The 23,671-nt window shown below is 42.3% G+C and overlaps 2 protein-coding genes across 6 annotated transcripts in view; both read right to left on the bottom strand.

Moving 5' to 3' along the window:
* LOC121539370 (kinesin light chain 1) overlaps positions 1-19,534 on the bottom strand; it is a 48,230-nt gene extending 28,696 nt beyond the window's left edge. The window contains exons 1-2 of one of the 5 annotated variants that reach the window (XM_041847812.2): positions 19,399-19,534; positions 19,038-19,132 (exon numbers count right to left, since the gene is read on the bottom strand). The gene's annotated coding sequence lies outside the window, so the exon portion shown is untranslated. Of the gene's footprint in view, positions 1-19,037 lie in introns of all 5 variants that reach the window. The other 4 variants (XM_045207472.1, XM_041847813.2, XM_041847814.2 and 1 more) reach the window with 4 other exon arrangements.
* A 1,077-nt stretch (positions 19,535-20,611) lies between these two features.
* On the bottom strand, positions 20,612-23,504 carry LOC121539372 (cytochrome c oxidase assembly factor 8). The gene is made up of 6 exons (XM_041847821.1): positions 23,431-23,504; positions 22,961-23,046; positions 21,941-22,138; positions 21,231-21,294; positions 21,025-21,115; positions 20,612-20,762 (listed from the first exon to the last, which is right to left on the bottom strand). The coding sequence occupies exons 2-6, from the start codon at positions 23,033-23,035 to the stop codon at positions 20,645-20,647; spliced, it is 546 nt and encodes a 181-aa protein (XP_041703755.1). The 5' UTR covers positions 23,036-23,046; positions 23,431-23,504; the 3' UTR covers positions 20,612-20,644.
* Positions 23,505-23,671: the final 167 nt, after the last annotated feature.

The raw sequence follows: 23,671 nt of genomic DNA, 5'->3' as shown, positions 1-23,671 counted from the left end.
ATCTGAGATGGTGGGTGTCGAAATCCTCTTTCTTGTGCTTTTTGAGGTGGAATGACTCATTTTAGTCATGGTCCTCTTCATTTTAGCCAATCATTTTCCAGCAATACTGAAACGCTTGTTGATGGCAGATTATGTGGTTGGCTGTCCTTGAGGTTGCTATGATACAAGCCATTAGGGTAGGCTGCGCTGCCTGAAGTTGCTAAGAATCCAGGTGAGGAACGCTTGCCTTGAATTCACCTGCAGGACTTCTTATTTCGATTCAAAATAAATAGTTAATATTGCAAAAATAATTAAACTAGGGGTACTATGGTACTAGAATGAATAAGAAACACTATGGCACATGTATATAAGGCACTATTCACTGATAGAAACTGCCCACAACCAAGGTCAAATAAAACAACACACCCCTGGAGGTGTAAAACACACATGAAACTGACAAACACAATTTCTCTCTGTATCAAACTTCCAAGTAGAGATCATTCCAGCGCAGTATGCATCTTTCATGCTTTTTATTTTTTTCACCTTTACTTAACCAGGTAAGCCAGTTGAGAACAAGTTCTCATTTACAACTGCGACCTGGCCAAGATAAAGCAAAGCAGTGCGATAAAAACAACACAGAGTTACATATGGGGTACACAAAACATAAAGTCAAAAATACAACAGAAAATATATATACAGTGTGTGCGAATGTAGTAAGTTATGGAGGTAAGGCAATAAATAGGCCATAGTGCAAAATAGTTACAATTTTGTATTAACACTGGAGTATAGATGTGCAAAAGATGATGTGCAAATAGAGATACAGGGGTGTAAATTAGCAAAATAAATAACAATATGGGGATGAGGTAGTTGGGTGGGCTAATTTCAGAATGGTGGTGTACAGGTGCAGTGATCGGTAAGGTGCTCTGACAACTGATGCTTAAAGTTAGTGAGGGAGATAAGAGTCTCCAGCTTCAGAGATTTTTGCAGTTTGTTCCAGTCATTGGCAGCAGAGAACTGGAAGGAATGGCGGCCAAAGGAGGTGTTGGCTTTGGGGATGACCAGTGAGATATACCTGCTGGAGCGCAGACTACGGGTGGGTGTTGCTATGGTGACCAGTGAGCTAAGATAAGACGGGGATTTGCCTAGCAGTGATTTATAGATGACCTGGTGCCAGTGGGTTTGGCGACGAATATGTAGTGAGGGCCAGCCAACAAGAGCGTACAGGTCACAATGGTGGGTAGTATATGGGGCTTTGGTGACAAAACAGATGGCACTGTGATAGACTACATCCAATTTGCTGAGTAGGGTGTTGGAGGCTATTTTGCAAATGACATCGCCGAAGTCAAGGATCGGTAGGATAGTCCGTTTTACGAGGGCATGTTTGTTGCGAAATAGGAAGCCGATTCTAGATCTAACTTTTGATTGGAGATGCTTAATGTGAGTCTGGAAGGAGAGTTTACAGTCTAACCAGACACCTAGGTATTTGTAGTTGTCCACATACTCTAGGTCAGACCCGCCGAGAGTAGTGATTCTAGTCGGGTGGGCGGGTGCAAGCAGCGTTCGGTTGAAGAGCATGCATTTAGTTGTACTAGTGTTTAAGAGCAGTTGGAGGCTACGGAAGGAGTGTTGTATGGTGTTGAAGCTCGTTTGGAGGTTTGTTAACACAGTGTCCAATGAAGGGCCAGATGTATACAAAATGGTATCGTCCGCATAGAGGTGGATCCAAGCGTCACCAGCAGCAAGAGCGACATCATTGATATACACAGAGAATAGAGTCGGCCCGAGAATTGAACCCTGTGGCACCCCCATAGAGACGGCCAGAGGTCCAGACAACAGGCCCTCCGATTTGACACATTGGACTCTATCTGAGAAATAGTTGGTGAACCAGGCGAGGCAGTCATTAGAGAAACCAAGGCTATTTAGTCTGCCAATAAGAATGCGGTGGTTAACAGAGTCGAAAGCCTTGGCCAGGTCGATGAAGACGGCTGCGCAGTACTGTCTTTTATCGATCGCGGTTATAATATCGTTTAGGACCTTGAGCGTGGCTGAGGTGCACCCATGACCAGCTCGGAAACCGGATTGCATAGCGGAGAAGGTACGGTGGGATTCGAAATGGTCGGTGATCTGTTTGTTAACTTGGCTTTCAAATGCTTTCGAAAGGCAGGGCAGGGTGGATATAGGTCTGTAACAGTTTGGATCTAGAGTGTCACCCCCTTTGAAGAGGGGGATGACCGCGGCAGCTTTCCAATCTCTGGGGATCTCAGACGTTACGAAAGAGAGGTTGAACAGGCTAGTAATAGGGGTTGCGACAATTCCAGCGGCTAATTTTAGAAAGAAATGGTCCAGATTGTCTAGCCCAGCTGATTTGTAGGGGTCCAGATTTTTCAGCTCTTTCAGAACATCAGCGGTCTGAATTTGTGTGGGGAGGGGGGCATGGGCAAGTTGCAGCGGAGGGTGCAGAGCTGGTGGCCTGGGTAGTGGTAGCCAGGTGGAAAGCATGGCCAGCCATCGTTTCAAAATGCTTGTTGAAATTCTCGATTATTGTAGATTTATCGGTGGTGAAAGTGTTTCCTAGCCTCAGTGCAGTGGGCAGTTGGGAGGAGGTGCTCTTATTCTCCATGGACTTTACAGTGTCCCAAAACTTTTTGGAGTTAGTGCTACAGGATGCAAATTTCTGTTTGAAAAAGCTAGCCTTGGCTTTCCTAACTGATTGTGTATATTTGTTCCTGACTTCCCTGAAAAGTTGCATATCGCGGGGGCTGTTCGATGCTAATGCAGTACGCCACAGGATGTTTTTGTGCTGGTCAAGGGCAATCAAGTCTGAGGAGAACCAGGGGCTATATCTGTTCTTAGTTCTAAATTTTTTGAATGGGGCATGCTTATTTAAGATTGAGAGGAAAGCACTTTTAATGAACAACCAGGCACCCTCTACTGACGGAATGAGGTCAATATCCATCCAGGATACCCGGGCCAGGTCAATTAGAAAGGCCTGCTCGCTAAAGTGTTTTATGGAGCGTTTGACAGTGATGAGGGGTGGTCGTTTGACCGCGGACCCATTACGGACGCAAGCAATAAGGCAGTGATCGCTGAGAGCAGGCATCAGCTGTATAGCTGAGTTATCATAAGGTCCGGTGAACAGCAATAGGAGAGTTCGGAGGTAGTTCGGGGGCTGCTATAGCACTGGCGAGCAAGAGGCCACGGCTTGCGTGTGCTAGCGGGCCGGGGCTAGCAGATGGATCTTCGTGGTCGACGTCGTAACGGGAAGCCTGTTGAAATCACATCAGACGATTTCGTCGGCAGACCAGTCGTGTTGGATCGGCGGGGCTTCGTGTCAACACTAGGAGGTCCCATCCGGTTGACAGAGAGGTAGATAGCCGGGATATGGGCCTGGCTCGAGGCTAGCTCAAGGCTAATTGGTGCTTGCTTTGGGGGCAGTGGTGATTAGCCAACAGCAACATCCATTCGGTTGCGGCTAGCTAGTTGCGATCCGGTGTTAATGTCCAGTGTTTCAGTAATGTTCTGGGTGAAAACCGCTAACGGTGGCTAATAGCAAGTAGCTAGTTAGCTGGCTAGCTAGTTTCAACTGGAGATTCTAGATAAAAGGTATGTCAATAATAGAATCCGTTCCACATTGAGTGAGGCGGGTTGCAGGAAAGTATATTTTGTAGAAAGATGAAAAGTGCGATAGGGAAATATGTACGAAAAATAAAAATAAAATACAAAAAACAGGCTATTTACACGGACACACAACAAAGAACACAACCGCACTGCTACGCCATTTTGGATCAAGAGGCCGAAGCGGGCAGTCAGACAGACAACTTTGGGATGAAAACCTTTTTATTTTGGAAACGGTCGTCTTTCTGCGTTAGCCTTCCTATTGTATTAAAAACACCTCGTTGTCGCATTATTCACACACACATAGCATTCGCCACTTCAAGTTCAGTAGCCTCCCTCACCTACAGTATATGTAGTCTCAATGAAACCGGAAGCATAGAAATAGCGCACATAGAACATATCTACCGCTTCTTAGACTTGAGAATGAGAATGACAGATCTATAACTAACATTTCTATGGGTATTAGGTCGGTTCGCTCAAAAAGTGACATATTGCAGCATTAAATATTATGCTATAGTTTACTACAGTGTCTGTAAATAAATATTGATAATGGAAAGAAGTAGATGGCGCTCAACCAACATGAGTCGAGGAGCAATCAAAAATATATTATAATTGAAAAGGAAAAGACGTAACGCATGCATGCCATGGTGAGCGAGCGTTTCCCTTTTCAATAAATGTTGATTACCCATTTGTCTCTGCCTGCAAATCATCACGCTCCTAAAAAGGTAGGCTATATCCTATAGCTCTCCTCTCCTAGTTGGGCATGCGAGATCAGGTGCGCATGTGTTCTCAATTAAATAGAGTAGGCCTATGCATGGGCGAAGAGGCACGGGGCAGTTATCTTTCCAAGGAAATTAACTTCCTAAATTAGAGCCCGACCGATATGGGATTTTTGGGTCAGACTGGTTTTAGGGATCAGGCAAAAGTCATGATTACCGATATAGCATTTCGCTACACGCGCAGTAACATCTGCTAAATATGTGTATGTGACCAATACAATTTGATTTATATCTGCTGATATATTGTTTTTTAAAGGTGGAATGAAAAAAACATTTTTTTTTTTACACAAATTGTGCTCCAAATGATTAACAGATACTCTAAATCATGATTTCTTAAAATATAAAAATGTACATTAAGAACATTTTGTGGTTTACAGGATATCCACCAAAAAGCAACTACACTACATGACCAAAAGTATTTGGACACCTGCTCGTCGAACATCTAATTCCAAAATCAGTTGATCCGGTTGCTGCTATAACAGCCTCCACTCTTCTGGGAAGGCTTTCCACTAGATGTTGGAACATTGCTGCAGGGACTTGCTTCCATTCAGCCACAAGAGCATTAATGAGTTCGGGCACTGATGTTGGGCGATTAGTCCTGGCTCGCAGTTGGCATTCCAATTAATCCAAAAGGTGTTCGATGGGGTTGAGGTCAGGGCTCTGTGCAGGCCAGTCAAGGTCTTCTACACCGATCTCGACAAACCATTTCTGTATGGACCTCGCTTTGTGCACTGGAGAATTGTCATGCTGAAACAGGAAAGGGCCTTCCCCAAACTGTTGCCACAAAGTTAGAAGCACAGAATCGTCTAGAATGTCATTGTATGCTGTAGCGTTAAAATGTCCCTTCACTGGAATTAAGGGGTCTAGCCCGAACCATTAAAAACAGCCCCAGACCATTATTCCTCCTCCACCAAACTTTACAGTTGGCACTATGCATTTGGGCAGGTAGCGTTCTCCTGGCATCCGCCAAACCCAGATTCGTCCAGATCGTGAAGCACTCCTGAGAACGCGTTTCCACTGCTCCAGAGTTCTATGGCGGCGAGCTTTACACCACTCCAGCTTGTGTGCGGCTGCTTGGCCATGGAAACCCTTTTCATGAAGCTCCCGACAGTCAATTCTTGTGCTGACGTTGCTTCCAAAGGCAGTTTGGAACTCGGTAGTGAGTGTTGCAACTGAAGACAGATGATTTTTACGCGCTACATGCTTCAGCACTCGGTGGTCCCGTTCTGTGAGCTTGTGTGGCCTACCACTTCGTGGCTGAGCCTTTGTTGCTCCTAGTTGTTTCCACTTCACAATAACAGCACTTACAGTTGACTGGGGCAGCTCTAGCAGGGCAGAAATTTGACAAACTGACTTGACGGGAAAGGTGGCATCCTATGACGGTGCTATGTTGAAAGTCACTGAGCTCTTCAGTAAGGCCATTCTACTGCCAATGTTTGTCTATGGAGATCGCATGGCTGTGCGCTCGATTTTATACACCTGTCAGCAACGGGTGTGGCTGAAATAGCCGAATCCACTAATTTGAAGGGGTGTCCACATACTTTTGTATATATAGTGTATAACTTAAAGATGCGTCTATGGCAGTGGATCAGGGTTTCCGTTAGCCAGTAATAGCCGACTTTTGGACGCAATTATTTTTGGGAAAAGCCGCTAAAAGAAAATTGCACCGGCCAATTGTCCAGGAGAATTTAAAAAATCCCACTGCGAAATAATGCTTTTTAGCTTATTAAATAGGCCCTTTTCACGATGACGTCATCTAACTTCCGCCTTTCCGCGTAGCAGGTTAACTTCACTTCCGTTCGCCCGTAACCTGAGACTTCTCAACGAAAATACAACTGTTGACCACTAACTAGCAAGCTAGCTACTTGAAGAAATTCCAAAAGGTACGTTTAAGTTAAATTAGTAAAGTTAAGAGTAATAATGTTTACGTATATGCAATGGTTTGTAACTTGCTAACGTTATTGTTAATTCATAATTGTTCACTGCCTTAGTTACTTAAAAGTGGGCTAACGTTAGCTAACAACAACTTAGTACCAGATACCGATAACGTTAAAGGTAGCGTTACATTGCTGCCTGGCTGTAATGTAACAAGTTTACTTAGCTAGCTATCTAACCCTTTGTTAGGCAGTTAGTTTATTCATGAATGTATAGTAACTCACCTATTCAAATACTGTTGTGCATGATAGCTAGATAAATATTGATTCCTGGTCAAAGCTGAATGTTAATTTAGCTGTTTCTTTTCTCTCGGTGTCTGTATCGCAACAGTATCCCATCCAACACCGAAGCATGGCACAATCTTCGAGAAGATGCTATTGCAGTGTACCATTTTGTTCAAACAACAAACAGAAATTCCCGTATCTGAGTTTTCACGATTTCCCTGTTGATGGAGAAATACGTGCCCGTTGGGTGATTCTGATCATGAGATGCCTGACAGCACAGAGGGTGCTTTGCCTGCAGTGACAAACGATCACGACTATGCCTGCCGTCCTTCTCCTGGTTAGTATTACAAATAAGAGTAACCATGTATCTGTTTGGCAAAAAAAGTAAAAGTATATGGCAGTTAAGTAAAAATACTATTTTATACTACGATTTGGAGTAACTGGTCTCTCTGTGAAAAGACTTGGCGTTTTAAACCTCATCCATCTTAGAAGCTTCTTCAGTTTTATTTATTGAAAATGGGATGGGATAGATGAGTAATAACTAACCTACCAACATGTATGCTTTTTCTTCCCCTTAAGGTAAACTGGACAGTGCTACTCAAAGAATTCGAGAGTTGGAGCTGCAAGTGTTGTCCCTAGAAATTGAGATCCAGCACCTGACAGTTAAGAAGCAGCATCCACTCCTTTTTAATTTTTGTGTCACAGATGAGGACTTATCGCTACTACACACGATTCAGCTCAAAGGAGGTCTTCACTGTGTTTTGGGATTCTGTTTATCCCTCTGCTTCACGGCTTGTATACTGGTCTAAGGCACAGCAAACGGCACATGTGACACCTAGCCCTCACCGAAAACTTCCACTTATTGATGAACTATTTATGTTTCTGTGTCGTGTTGCAGCTGGGCTTCAGGAGAAAACCTTGTCTACCATCTTTGAGGTCAGCCTGTCCACAGTTAGCCGCATCATTTTAACATGGACTAGCTACCTTTACCAGGTTCTTGGCTCACTGCCGGTGTGGATGACAAGAGAGCAGATGCAGGCCACAATGCCTGATAAGTTCAAGCTCTACTGCCCTCAGGTGAGAGTTATAGTAGACTGCACCGAGATCCGCTGTGAAACACCATCCTCCCTCTCACTACAGTCAGAAACCTTTTCGAGCTACAAAATCACACCACCTTTAAAGGGCTGATTGGTGTAGCTCCATGTGGTGTTATCACATTTGTATCAAAGCTCTACACAGGCTCCATCTCCGACATGGAAATAACACGGAAATGTCAGATCTTGCATTTACTTCAGCCCGGAGATGAATTAATGGCGGACAAGGGTTTCCTGATCGAGAGGAGTGTTGTCAGAAGTGGGGGCAACACTCGTCATCCCTCCACTGAAAAAAATCTCCTCAGCTCAGCAGGGAGGACACTCTTGAGACCCAGGCCATCGCCCTCGGCTGAGGATTTTAGTCGAGAGGGCCATACGGAGGGTGAAGGAGTACCATATCTGGGATGGGCTTGTTCCTCTTTCCACAGTGGGTTCAGTGAATCAGCTGTGGGCCATCTGCTGCCTCATGTCGAACTATCAGGGACCTCTTGACATTAAAGGAGACAAACCAGTCTGATGTTTTTGTCAACTGGAAGTTGTATATTTCCTGAGTAAGCTAGATGGGCTGTAAATAGAAGTACTTTTATATTACTGTATTGTATGTACAAAAAAATGGAAATATGAATTAACTTTGTTGGTAATTTAATTGATCTAATGTTATACTGTATGTTTTTGTTAAGGGTAATAACTTTTTTCATAGCTATTAATGAACCTAATGTGATATATTGTAAAAATATCCAACTATTAACCATGTTATGTGCTTATGTGTCATGGCACTGATGGAACTATTAAATATATGTTTGCAAGCAACTGCTTCCAATCCTTTTTGATTTTGGTAAGAGCATTTACAACATCGCAATCCTTTTCAAAATTTGTATTTCAATACATAGATATACAGTATATAACACAATTAAGAAAGGGCGCGGCATTAGCCATTAATACATTACTGACTCTTATCTTACGGTCGATACAAACAGCAGTAATATTAAAAAGAGGCTGCAAAACAGAAACTCGTCAGCTCATAACCTTAGCTAGCATAGGGCTAATTTAAGCTAAATAAAGATAAACACGTACCTTCATAATCAAACAGGTAACCTTCAACGAAGAACTTGTAGCCTTTATCAAGCTTCGATCTTGAAGTAAGGGACCACTTGTCAGCAAGTCGTTCTACGTCGTTAAGTCGTATTGGTGGCAGATGTGAAAGGGACTGGGTGAACTCCATAATGATGTGCTACTAGCTAAGCGTTCCTAAGCGACACCGGATGTAAACATAACCTGCATCGCGGCAGAACGGAAGTTGTCTGACGTCACGTGAAAAGGGCCTATTGATGGAAATACCAGTTGATGGAAATACATTTGACCGGTCATGCTTATCGGTCTATGGGTTAATTTGCATAATTTAGTGGAATTAAATTGGCACTTGTATATTCTTTAGGCATCTTATTTATCAAACGCACACAGCATACAGATACAGAGCCTTTGGGTGGAAAATCTGTCAGGCAGCACTTTTATAAGCCCAATCATTGCACAATAATTATACTGTAAATGCTGTATTGTGTTAAAAATAGTTTTTGGGCCATGAGAGCTACTATTTTTATTTCTCAACTGGTAATTGAAGCGTGCTTCCCATTTTCCATTAAAATGCGTAGGTAACGGAAGGCAGGCTTCATCAGCGCGTCACACACCACATTGCAAGGAGCTGGAGGCAGTATCCATTTTGAAAACATATACTGTAGCTACTTAAATTGTTTGAAACCTGAAAGTTTTACTACAATTATGAGGCATGTTTTACCTTACTTCAAAGTAGCCTAGGCAAAATCTGACCATATCCGTGGAGGCAATTATTTTATAAAGACTTGCATATGCTATCGAAACCAGTAGCCTATTTCTCTCATGTGATATTGGTTTTCAACTTTCTTTCATTGTCCGGTAGCCTACAGCCTTGTGCGCATATACAGTGGGGGAAAAAAGTATTTAGTCAGCCACCAATTGTGCAAGTTCTCCCACTTAAAAAGATGAGAGAGGCCTGTAATTTTCATCATAGGTACACGTCTACTATGACAGACAAATTGAGATTTTTTTTCCAGAAAATCACATTGTAGGATTTTTTATGAATTTATTTGCAAATTATGGTGGAAAATAAGTATTTGGTCACCTACAAACAAGCAAGATTTCTGGCTCACACAGACCTGTAACTTCTTCTTTAAGAGGCTCCTCTGTCCTCCACTCGTTACCTGTATTAATGGCACCTATTTGAACTTGTTATCAGTATAAAAGACACCTGTCCACAACCTCAAACAGTCACACTCCAAACTCCACTATGGCCAAGACCAAAGAGCTGTCAAAGGACACCAGAAACAAAATTGTAGACCTGCACCAGGCTGGGAAGACTGAATCTGCAATAGGTAAGCAGCTTGGTTTGAAGAAATCAACTGTGGGAGCAATTATTAGAAATGGAAGACATACAAGACCACTGATAATCTCCCTCGATCTGGGGCTCCACGCAAGATCTCACCCCGTGGGCTCAAAATGATCACAAGAACGGTGAGCAAAAATCCCAGAACCACACGGGGGGACCTAGTGAATGACCTGCAGAGAGCTGGGACCAAAGTAACAAAGCCTACCATCAGTAACACACTACACCGCCAGGGACTGAAATCCTGCAGTGCCAGATGTGTCCCCCTGCTTATGCCAGTACATGTCCAGGCCCGTCTGAAGTTTGCTAGAGTGCATTTGGATGATCCAGAAGAGGATTGGGAGAATGTCATATGGTCAGATGAAACCAAAATAGAACTTTTTGGTAAAAACTCAACTCGTCGTGTTTGGAGGACAAAGAATGCTGAGTTGCATCCAAAGAACACCATACCTACTGTGAAGCATGGGGGTGGAAACATCATGCTTTGGGGGCTGTTTTTCTGCAAAGGGACCAGGACGACTGATCCGTGTAAAGGAAAGAATGAATGGGGCCATGTATCGTGAGATTTTGAGTGAAAACCTCCTTCCATCAGCAAGGGCATTGAAGATGAAACGTGGCTGGGTCTTTCAGCATGAAAATGATCCCAAACACACCGCCCGGGCAACGAAGGAGTGGCTTCGGAAGAAGCATTTCAAGGTCCTGGAGTGGCTTAGCTAGTCTCCAGATCTCAAACCCCATAGAAAATCTTTGGAGGGAGTTGAAAGTCTGTGTTGCTCAGCGACAGCCCCAAAACATCACTGCTCTAGAGGAGATCTGCATGGAGGAATGGGCCAAAATACCAGCAACAGTGTGTGAAAACCTTGTGAAGACTTACAGAAAACGTTTGACCTGTGTCATTGCCAACAAAGGGTATATAACAAAGTATTGAGAAACTTTTGTTATTGACCAAATACTTATTTTCCACCATAATTTGCAAATAAATTCATTAAAAATCCTACAATGTGATTTTCTGGAGAAAAAAAATCTCATTTTGTCTGTCAGAGTTGACGTGTACCTATGATGAAAATTACAGGCCTCTCATCTTTTTAAGTGGGAGAACTTGCACAATTGGTGGCTGACTAAATACTTTTTTCCCCCACTGTAATGTTAAGAAATAATTGTTTATCAAAATTTTAAGCTAAACGTTCTTAACTATTGCATCAGATTCATTGCTTGTAAATAAATGTATGTAGCATAGGCCTATTGGTTGTAGGAATGTGGGATCTATCGTCCCACAACTGTCCCAGAGTATGTTTGGGCTATTTCTTTCTCGACAAGTTGACCAATAGAATAGGTAAACTTTTCTACTATGGGGATAGTAGATTCACATAGGTGACGCGTCCATAAGGCTAGGTAAAGCTAAGCTTTCCCTAATTTAACTGCCGAAATTATTATAGCCTAATTAGCATACTCCTGTCTATACAGAAATCAATGAAACATTCAAAAGCATGATTTGGACACAGAGGATCGTTGTTTTAAATCGCATCGCCGACAGTCGGAAGGAAAGGCAGCACGCACAATTTGGGAAGCGTGCGTGGCAAATACAAATAGATTATTGTTGAGTTGCAACTTTCAGTGAAAAGTAGAGGCGCCCAGCTAGGCATATCGCATTATTAAAAAAGTCAATCACGGGAAAATATAGTTTGGAAAGCAAATGGCTATTGCTGTAAAGAGAAGACAATGAAAAGACGAATCTGTCTTTTAGTTATCAAAATTCGGAACTTAATTTAGCGAACAACAGTAGCCGATAGCCTATCTTATTGGCACCAGCAGAGAGCATCCGCCATATCCCCGGTGAGTGTGCACTACGCATATTCACTCTTTAGGCTATCATTGTTGGGTCAGTGCCACTTAAGTTTGTTTTTGGACAATAATTTCCTCCTTCAGTTTAGATGGACGTCATATTCTATTTGCGTCTCCCCTTCTCGTAGGCCTATTATGGATAACGTCGTTTTTATTGATATGTTTGTCAGTGTCAGCAGAGTAGGCTACTCTGTAATATGTCGTATTAAAAAATATTATGTGACTGGAGATATTAGCAGAAAGTGTAGTAGAATTGCATGAAATAAGTTGTTTTCTTTGCATGGGAAAAACACATCTGATATAGCCTATAGCTCAGACCTCTTCGCAATACGCGCTCAGCCATGCATTGAACAGTCTTTTTTGCGGAACAGTGATTGAGATATTATTAGCCTAAATTATATGACTATCCAATCTACTCATCACATTACGAATAGTAGGCTCTCTTACATTAGTCTGCAAATGCAATGATGCATGGAATGTTTTATTATAAAGGTGAACTTATGGTGAAAATGTGCTTCCCCAAACTTGAAACTGACGCGCCGCCTATGCATAGGCTGGTGATTTTTCTGTTCGTTACTCATCTTGTTGGCTGAGGAAAAAGTAAATATCGACAGTTATACTAACATCTTCAACGTGTGCGGTAAGGACACACGTCATTGCATCCTCGATTTGCACGTTCTGTTAAGATGACCATAATCTAAATGTGATTTCTGTCATTCTGAGCACCGTGGGTGGACGCCCTAATCAGGTTACGCACCCAATGAATTTGGGTCCAGTAAATTTCTCAAATGTCCAGTAAATTAAAATGCTGCCGGTCAAATGTCCGGCACCACATTTTCATAACGGAAACCTTGCAGTGGATATGAAGTATGCAAAAGTGTTTGTGCTAAACCACTACAAGGGGTTGCTGGCTGAATGAATTAAACTGTGTCTCAAAGTATATCTGAAACTGCACTGTTTACAAGTTCACAAATAAGCATTGAAATGCAGTAACATGCCGTTCATAGTGTCAGCATTTGTCTTGAGTAGATTTACTACAGTGTTTACTACAGTCAAATGTCATGTAAACAAACACTTTATGGCAATCCCGCAATGAGAGTACGTTATGACAAGCACAAGCTAGCTGTTCATTACGACAATGTTTTCTTATAGAAGGTTATACATTTAAACTTCAAATGGCAGGCGCTGATGACTGAAAAACGTTTATGCAGGCAAATCCTTGCAGCACTGGTTGTAGTCACACGTTTTAATTTAGCTAGCTAGGTAACGTTAACTACTTATGTTATCATGAATGCAAGCACATGGCCTGAATGATCGATCTGTGCCAACTTTCTTGCTTTTTGCAGATTGCATATATTTCGGAAAACTAACTAAATAAGCCAACTAGTTAACATAATAGGCTCAGACAGTAACAGTGTTCTCTTTGTATCACTTTGGCGCCAGTCCAGTGTCAGCACAATATGCACATAAGTAGCACAGACTGCTTGCTAGCTAGCTATCTAAGCTAACTACCTTGCTCTAACGTTAACTATGTGGGAATGTGATGAGGACAGGGTTACTTGCTTGGTGAAGTGTACTTTTGATTATTTACTTATTCGAATACGCTGGCTGTGGCAAGCTACTCACAGTCAAACCATGCCTACTCTCTCATATTGTGACATAGGGCTTAATGATGTTCAATGAACAGCTCGTAGAGCGCCCTCTTCAGGCAAATATTGAACATTTAAAAAAATGACCGCAAATTAGTTTATATTAGTTTATGTATATAATACTACCGACACATATATTTATGTGAAAGGCTAATATCGCTCAACCGATTTATCGGTCAGGCTCTATCCTAAATATGATTAGGCTATAGTTTACTACATTGCCTATAAATAAATATTGATCACCGATATTTGTCTCCGTCTGAAAATCGGCCCGCTCCTAAGAGGTAGGCTATATGCAAACTGTAGCTCAAGAGGAAGTGTAAGTGTCCACTCTCTCTCTTCAAACTACGTCTAGCCTATTGGCTGATATAAGCTCAGTAATACCAATAGCCTAATATAAATGGGCCATGTGAGAATCTCTGGTAATTTAAGCCGGTTATTTTTGCGCATTTTGACATTGCCTATAGGGCGCAAAATTGCTGGGACCATGGCTGGCAGGTGAGCTGCGTCTGTAACAGGGTTGAAATAGACACCCTTAGTTGTATGAGTTTTGTTATAATTAAGCAGTCAGGTTATGTATGTATAGCTGTGGAGATACCTGCTGTATTATTTGAGTAACTGCATCCCCGTGTATATAATATATGTGCGCATGATCACTCAGCATCCAGCCAAAGAGTTGTTAAACTTTTATGGAGGTATGTATCGTGATCCATGCTGCACCCAGTGTTTTCACTTTTAAAATTATATCTAATGTATGTTAGGCTGAAAACCACATTGTTTTATAATCACTATCGATGTTGACATGTTATGTGATAGTGTTAGAGTTGTGTCATGTATTTACAATTTTATCGACATTTACAAAATTTGTACTTGTACTTTCTTTGCTAATGAGGCTAGTCCCCTCGTGAAGTGTAAATTTATTTTTATTTCATTTCATGTCACTCAGATTGCTTTGTCGGTTTGCAGTTGTTCTGAAGTTTACACAGTGTTGTGTATGTATTTGCAGGTAAGTGCTCCCAAATTATATGGAATAATGTTACGTTACTGTACACGTGTAGCCCATGTGCTGTGGTGATTGATGTGTTATGGCTGTCAGAAGGAGTCATTATAAGTTGAGCGCTCTGTAGCCATGTTGTTATAAATGTAATGTATAGAGCATGGTGTTTGCAACGCCAGGGTTGTGGGTTCGATTCCCACGGGGGGCCAGTATAAAAAAATATGTATTCACTAACTGTAAGTCGCTCTGGATAAGAGCGTCTGCTAAATGACTAAAATGTAAATGTATGAAATGTATATTATAAAGATACATTTAACTTTTCTAAAATTATTACAGTTCCAGCAAAAAGAGTTGTTAAACTTTGATGGAGATTGCTTGGTGGGTTTGCAGTTGTTCTGTAGTTTACATAGTGTTGTATGTATTTGCAGAATAAACTGTGAAAGAGAACAGCACTGTGTCCTTTGTCTATGAGCCATATGAGAGCCATTACACTGGCCCGTCCGATCCTCAAGATCAGCCTGACACAGATCACCAGGGGAAGTGAAGATCAAGTGTGCTCTTTTTTTGGTTTCATGGCCATAGGACTGTTGTTTTGTAATTTCAGTGTTGAGGGTTTTTCCAGTTTTAATTCTCTGTCAATATTTCTTTAACTTTTTCTTTTACATTTAATTTGTTTCATCTAAAAGGTGGTGTCATGGCTCACAAATCTTCAACTGATAGTGAAATAGTTTACGATTTTACTACGCCTACTATTGCCAAGGGGAGGGGTGTTTGGTTTGGAGAGCATACAGGTAGCAATGCGATGTCCAGTGGGTTTCATGGTCGGGGAGTGGGGAAATATCAGTCATTAGCTGATAGTGTTAGGAGAGCGGGGCAAGGTCAGAGCCAAGGTTGTTCTATGGGTCCGTTTTTGAGGGGAGGTTCACACACGTCAACACCCAGTAGCGATACAGATGCCATACTACACCTTACTGACATGATAAGCCAGTTAGGAGTGCAGATAGGTGACTCCATAGTAGCCAGATTGATGTCAGCAGGAGCCATAGATGCGAGTGGTGAGCTCCACAGTATACCACGAAGAGAAACGTCAGCTACTGATTCAGTAAGACATGAAGTTCCACCAGTTCCACATGTGACGGTCCACGTCAAGTCTGAGAGAGAACCCAGTGTGTTCAGAGGTGACAGCTCTGACATGCACATGGTTCAAGAATGGGTTGATATGACAACAGACTATTTGAAAAAGCAAAGATGTGAGGTGCCTGATCATGCGGAAGAGATCATGGGCAGGTTGATGGGAAAAGCTAGGGATGTAGTGAAGATAGGTTTGCGGAGTGACGAGTCGTTGGATGTGAAACAGAAACCAGATCAAATCCATCATATCCTCCTGCAGTAATTTAGTGACACATCATCATGTCTCCCGCTTGAAAATGTATACTCTACCAAGCCCAAACTGAGGGAGGACCTGGTAGACTACCGGATCAGGCTCAACAAAGCAGCGGATTTAGCTGATGAGGGTTTACGCAGACAGGGTGGGAGGATGGAAAACAGAAGTCACTCTGGATAAGAGCGTCTGCTAAATGATGTAAATGTAAATAAGTCAACAAGTAGCCTGCATGTTTGTGAAACATTGCCCTGATCCTGAGCTCTCCTGCAGGTTCAACTGCAAAGCACTCCATGAGTGGAGTTCCAGAGATGTTCAGGTGAGGATCGATGCGTATCAGAGGGAGCAGAGAGCTTTAATGAAACAAAGCTGCGTTACACAGCTGAAGAGTTATGCCACTGCTCTGCATGACAAGGTCCCAGTGTCACACAACCAAGCTAACGATGAAAAATGTCATGCCTCACACTCTTCTTTTGCTCCTGTTCCGGCTCAATGTCATCTGTGTCACACTGTTCCAACTCAGTCAACAGTATAGCCATTCCTGCCCTGGTTCAACACGCACAGCAGCAGCCAGATGAGAAGATGGATATGTTGGAACTAATGCTGGAGAAAGTGCAGCGACAAACCAGTGGTTCCCGTGAACACAACCCAATGTCTCAACATCCTACCAGAGAACAGGCCCGCAGGGTCTGTAATGATACTAGTCACTCAACACAGTCTCATTGCATGGGAGAGTGTCTGTGCTTCCTCTGTTTCAGTCCTGGTCACACGAGACATGCATGCCCCAGGCTTTTGTCACAGTCCAGTCCGGCTGAGGGAAACTAGCCGACCTGTATTCTGAGGGAGGCAGTACAGGTCAAATTGAAGATACACCCAATGCTGAAGCTCTATACATGTCAGCCAAAGACTCTAGTGACATGACTGGAGATGTTGTGTACCAGAACACACGTGATGGGAAGCAGCGACAGCCTGTTTTACACACCTGTGATTGTTGGTTACAAAGTGACTCTAGGCGCTATGCTTGACAGTGGGACAATGAGTGAGATGCCATATGAGAGCCGTTACACGTCACATAGCCTACGCCTAAAAAAATAACATTGCGGGACTGTGGTTGGGTTTGGGACCAGTTCTTGCCGGAGCGGGAGGGAGTTGGACAGAAAGCCAGCGGGAGCAGGCATGTGCGGTATGAAATGCTGCTGGTGCGGGCGGGAGCAGGATGAAGAAATCAGTCCCATGCAGATCTCTGCTTCCATGCTCTAGTTTTTGTTACTTTCTTCTTATGAAACCCAGAACAAAAAGCACCGTAGGGAAGGAGAGGGAAGTATTTTGATGTTATCGTTTGAAATGTAAATATCTGGTTTGAAGCGTAGCCCAGGGAGACTCAGTGCCCTCAAAGGGGTGTTAAACTCATACAAGCACTTCACTGGAGTCAGGTTTGTGCTGTTATGGAGATTCAGAGAGGCGGTGGGATCCTCAACCGATTCCCTGCCCAATACTACAGAACAAGCTGTTGAAAGGATTTAGGAAATGAATGCATACAGTAGGCTATGTCTAGAAAGCAAATAGACCACAGGTGACCAACAGAAATTTACTTCATACTAACTGGGTATCAAAGCTGCTGCTGTATGAGCCAAAGTGAGAGAGCTGCCCGGAAGGCACCTCCAGACCTGTCTGCATGAAATCACTGACAGTTACCACCACCATTATCTCAGTCTTAAGGTTTTAGATGTAACAACATTCTTTGCTTTAGGATGTCAACATTTTCCTTGCAGCAAGTTAGGTGACAGTTAAGATTATGCACACGCCCTTATTCATTACCTAATAGGCAGAGAAAGAAAAACAATCAGCGGAAAAGAGGAACTAACCAGTGCTTGTACTGGCGGGAATTCTTGCATGAAGATGTAGAGATTGTGTAAGACTACTCAGAGGGTTAGTCAGCGATGTGCAAGCTGATAATCATCAACTATGACTCAGGAGTGAGGTTACTGGGAGAATCTTCCCCACCCAACCAGCCACCAGAGAGAGAGAGAGACACACACATCTCACGCACAATGCAGCATCCACATTTTAATGTTATAGATGGCAGCTTCCCCTGGGTCTGCAGTGTGTCTGTGTCTGTACGCCCGCCAGCCAGCCAACCAGAAACATTCACCTCAAACCAGAACAAACCACAGGGTGAAGTCTGAACCACCAACAAAAGGAAAGGGAGCAGAGACCTGACTGTTGGCATGCCTCCCCTATTGAAGAGCAGCCTAGTATAATTAGCATTCACAGCCACCTTTCAGCAGGGCCCGACTTTCAAACCTCCAGCTGTCAGCCCAAATACACTGGTCTCAGTATCCCTGGCCAGCACAGCGTCTGCATCCTCCTTTCTGATTAACTTCACCAAGGAGTGGAGCCTAGACCAGGCTTTGTGGACTCTAGCTCCGACTACATCGATTCTCCTAAGGTCAATAGTTTAAAAAGAAATTCTAATTGAAAAAATATATATATAAGTAATGAAACGCCCACCTTGTACCTATGCTTGTCCTCTAGTTGTGTGAAACTTCCTTTACCATTTAGTGGAGTTTAGTCCGATACCTCCTGATCAATATAGGCACGCTTTCAGAAGGCACAAGAGTCCTCCTAGCTACAGAACATCCCTTCTGAATTTCAATGAAAACCATCAACACTAGGCTAGGCAGGCAGTCACAGAAATAAAAGTAGCTCTGGGTGAGGCAAACACAAACATGTATGGATACTTGGCCAACTGAACTGGTGTTTTCAGTAAGGTCCCCTTCTCAGTTATCAAGTCAACAATTATATAAATGGATGAACCTGTAGAACCAGTTCAGTGTCCTCAAATTTAGCTAGCCGCAGTTTAGCCTAGAGCGTGGTTACTACTGGTTAACGTTATAGCAGCTAACGTTAGCTAGCTAGCATAACAAGCTTCCTGAATCCTCCTAGCAACCTAATCTCATGAAAAGCAAATAACAAGTGTAAACAAGAAAACATGTGTCAGTTGAATTACAAAAACTGACTTTTGTGAATTGAACAGAACGAGATTGTTTTACATGTAATCTCATCATCAGTCGGTAGCTAGCTAATTAGCTGCCAGTGACAGACTCCCAGGTAGTCAAATCTTACCGTTCTGTTGGACATCCGTTTCCCAACACAGTAGTGAGGAGTTAGTCCGACTTCAATGCAGTTTCTGATTCAAAACACTGAAATGTTGTATACTTCTGAAAGACCAAGTTACATTTTTTTGTTAGATCGACTTTGCGAGAACAGAAACTAAACTCACATAGCCAAGCGACTCTTATCTCTTGCGCTGTTCTTCCTGACTGACCGCAGATGTAATTTAAACCAATGCGGTAGCTGTCACGGCTTTATTTCTTATCCGTGACTAGCTATCTACATACCATGTACGGGAAGCGATATCTGAACAAAAAAGTATTACATTATCTTTCATGTTAAATAGACAACGTTTCATTTAACTAGGTCTTACATCTCTAGAGACACTTTGTTGGCTACTGCTGGGCGAAAATGGCGTTACCATAGAGTTCCTAAACCCAGAGGTGCAACATCGCTAGAATTCTGGGAACGCTTGCGAAACAGACCAAACAGCCCAGGTTGGGGTTTGAGAAGTCAATAAGAGAAGTGACAAAATCTTCCTTAATTGTTAATTTTCTCGAAATGTAAAGGCACAACCTAAATTCGAGCCAATGTCTTAAGTAGTTGAACATAATATTACTTCAACATCGTGAAAATGATAAACTGACACGATTTCATTTTCGTCAAAAACATATTTATATTAAAGGAGTGCCTTTGATTTGACGGCCAACACATGCGCAGTTCGGCGCTAGACTACAGTTAAATCCGGTGACTTGTTTCTACGCATGAGTTTAGCTAGCCAACGTCGCCTACAAGCGTGATCGGGGATTTCTTTTGGAGAAGCAGTTTTAGCCTATCTTCACACTACTGTCTTTGGCGTTACAGTCCTCGCACCCCAACTCCCGTTCCTTGATCATGATGTCATCCAGTTCAGATTAAAGGGGAAGTGACAATAACAGTCCCACACTGCCATTTATTGTGTTACCTAGCGTCAGAGATTTTAGAGGGTTTCTATAACGTCTCTGGCTAGCATCATCGATTGTATCACGTGAGGGATTTCATTTACTTTAGTCTAGATATATTTAGATTAAACAGTATTGTCATCAATTTGAATGAATGATTGTATTCACAAAAGCGCTATCATTCAATCAATCAACACCATAATATAATATTGGCTGGCAGGTAGCCTAGTGGTTGCTAGTTTGAATCCCTGAGCTGACTAGGTGATAAATCTGAGGATCTGCCCTTGAGCAAGGCACTTAACCCTAATTGCTCCACTGTCGCTGTCAATAATGGCTGAGCCCTGACTGTGACCCCACTCTGAGGGTGTCTCTGGGGGAGAGGGATATGCAAAAATAAAATAAACTTTTACATTTCACACAACACACACTTGTACAAGTTACACACTTGTACATATGTGAAACAGGACAAATATAAGCATCCCCCTATTTATTAGATGTCTAAACCTCTTCTGTTCTTTTTTTAAGTCCTGATCATAGAACAAGTGACTGGGTTGGTAAAAGTATTATCATGACAGGTGGGGGGAGTGCTGTGGGAGTTCCTCACTCAATTGTTCCACCAAATCAAATAAAAGACAAACACTAAGGTGAGGGAATAGAAGATAACATATTTAATGAGTATCATGTGGTAGGGCTGCCTTTCTTCCAGCCTCTTCTCTCTGCAAGCGTTCTCCAGATGTTGTGGAAAGCCACTCTGCCCATAAGCAAGGTGATTGTGAAGTTACGTCTGTACCAATCCCTGTCAATGAGATGAAGGGAGGGAAAAGAGACAACAACACTGTAATAAATAGGAGATAACTCATTATATTCACACAATGGCTTGCTTATGAGCATACTAGTTTGACACATACAGCAAATAGTTGACCTTGAGCATGAGTTATATCACATTAATTAATAATGATATTTCAAGACCTGCTATTTTACCCCTCAGTAGGACATATGATACAGAGCATCCTTTTGCACCTATTTGATCAACTGTAAGCAATACTTCCCAAACTTACTTATTGTAATTGGCATGTCTTATGCAGTTTTCATCCAGGAAATGTTTGTAAAAGACTGCCATTTCTTCACTGTTTAAAGCCCTTTTCCTTCCTGAGAAAATATAAGGAACAACAAACATCAAGACACATTCCAACCACCCCTGTGTCATCCATCAGTTTGATGAAAAAAATATCCTTCATATTTTCACAGCACAATATCAGCTCACCTTTCTCATCTCTCTCAGTCAAGCCTTTCTCCTTCAGTTGTGAGAGGATGAAGGCATCCTTCTCCTAAATGAAAAAAACAGAAATAGCCTTTGAACACACACAACGTTCTTAAAAAATGAATACACTACTACAGTACTGTAAAAAAATATATATTTTATTTTCCTCAATATTTGAGAACCTCAGTGCAGTGCTCCCCTCTGGTGGGCAAAATGTGTTATGGTATATGACGTTGCATCGTGCATAAGAACAGCCCTTAGCCGTGGTATATTAGCCATATACCACAAACCCCCGAGGTGCCTTATTGCTATTATAAACTGGTTACCAATGTAATTACAACAGTACAAAGTCATTTTTTTGTCATACCCATGGTATAAGGTCTGATATAGCACAGCTTTCAGCCAATCAGCATTGAAGGCTCAAACCACCCAGTTTATAATCTATTATAGCTAACTCAATACACATTTACTGATGGGTTTCTGCTTAGCTTGACTTTTACTACTTAGATTACATTTTATTTAGGGTCCAAGGAAGTTTATGCTAACCAGAGATTAAGTAAAATAACCAAGAAACTCACAGAAAAAGTTTATCAACAACAGCTGAGCTAAGTAGTAAATCATTTGTGACTGCACTATTGCTTTAGGTGTCTCTGAGATGAGTCAATAGATAACTAAGGATGCTGTTGAGTCAATGGATAATTGAGGATGCAAACCTTGTTGAAAGTGATATTCTGATTGGTCCAGAATGCATGGTTCCAGTCCTCCGTCTCTTGCCTCAAGGTTCTAAGCTGCTTCTCCAATTCAGTCTCATTCTCAGGGATGTGGTATATGATTGGCCGCAGGTTTGACAGGCTGTGCGGGGGACCAATCCAGTCGTGCTTAGAGTCAGCAGCTGGGATGAACTGGGATCTCTTGTTTAAAAAATACAGACAAATAAAACATCCTAATCATGTTACTTCCATAAACAGTGGGGGCGGCAGGGAGCTTAGTGGTTAAGAGCGTTGTGCCAGTAACCGAAAGGTCGCTGGTTCTAATCCCAGAGCCGACTAGGTGAAAAATCTGTCGATGTGCCCTTGAGCAAGGCACTTAACCCTAATTGCTCCTGTAAGTCGCTCTGGATAAGAGCGTCTGCTAAATGACTAAAATGTAAATGTAAAATGTAAACAGACAGTACACAGCAAAGGACATCACACATAGGATGTATTTTAACCATCCCCTCATATCAATTCAACATTTAAAGCCAGGCAATGTTCTTATTGAGGGTGTTTGGTTATTAGGTGACAGTATAGCCTGGTAGTGCCTTGCATAATTTGAGCTTTGTTTTATGACATCATTATATATAGCAGTTACTTACATTTTAGTCATTTAGCAGACGCTCTTATCCAGAGCGACTTACAGTTAGTGAGTGCATACATTTTTCATTCTTCCTGCATACAGAAATCAACAATTGAATTCAAATCTGCCAACCCCTATTGGCCTTACTAATTTGCAGCCTGCCTTGAGGCATGTCCACATTAGGAGGAGGCAATAGTGGTAGTCTTGGCAAATATTTTTGTTAGCAGGAAGTCGCCCAATTGTTACTAGCAGTAGGAATATTCTCCTTCTCATCAACCAACATTAGCAAACAATGCTTCTGGAGGTAGGTCTCTGAGCCTCAGACCAGAGACGTACAATAAAGAAGCACATGAAATCAAGTCATTGATGACAAACTAGCTAGTTAGTGGCCCACGCACCTTCGCTGAGTTCCCTTGCTTGGTTGGTTGACTTGAACTGCACCGACGACTGGCGTTCGCTGATATGCGCCGCATTGGCAATGGACCTAAAAGATTACAAGGACATAGTGACCCCCACAGAAAATATCCCGTGGTTTTGCAACTCATTTCAGGGCCTCTTCTAAACTTTTACAGCATCGTCGACCTTCTGGACGTAAGTAACATGAAAATAGCCACTGTTCAGTTCGTCTGTGACCAACTTGCAACGCTACCACGTGAAAGAGGACGTTCCATGTACTTCCTGTACTGAAATTAGGTTGGACGACCAACGTATATCACAACTTCAACACGCCTCTCGGTTTACTTAGTCAAATGATATAACATAACCATTTGTCTGCGGAAGCCCGAGTGTAATTTATTAGCATTGTCCACATGTGTATTTAATTAAACGCCCAACACGGCTTTTCATATTCGAACATTCTTGTCATTACCATTTCGTTTGGCCAGCCTGTCATTCCTCCGCCATTCCTTCGTATTTCCACGGTATTGACTAGATGGGATACAGTTTGTCAGAATTGACCGGAATTTACTTTTCGTAGCAGGTTAGGATAATTAACGTAACAGGGTAGGATAATTAGGGTAAGGTTAGGAAAAGGATTCGGGTTAACTAAAATGCAAAAAAAAAATCTACTTTATACATCATTTTGACATAAACCGTATACCATCTAGCCA

Source organism: Coregonus clupeaformis, chromosome 25, assembly GCF_020615455.1.
Source record: "Coregonus clupeaformis isolate EN_2021a chromosome 25, ASM2061545v1, whole genome shotgun sequence".
In the NCBI taxonomy this organism is placed as follows: Eukaryota; Metazoa; Chordata; class Actinopteri; order Salmoniformes; family Salmonidae; genus Coregonus; species Coregonus clupeaformis.
Note: the sequence above shows the minus strand (reverse complement) of the source record. Positions and strands in the feature narration are given on the sequence as shown.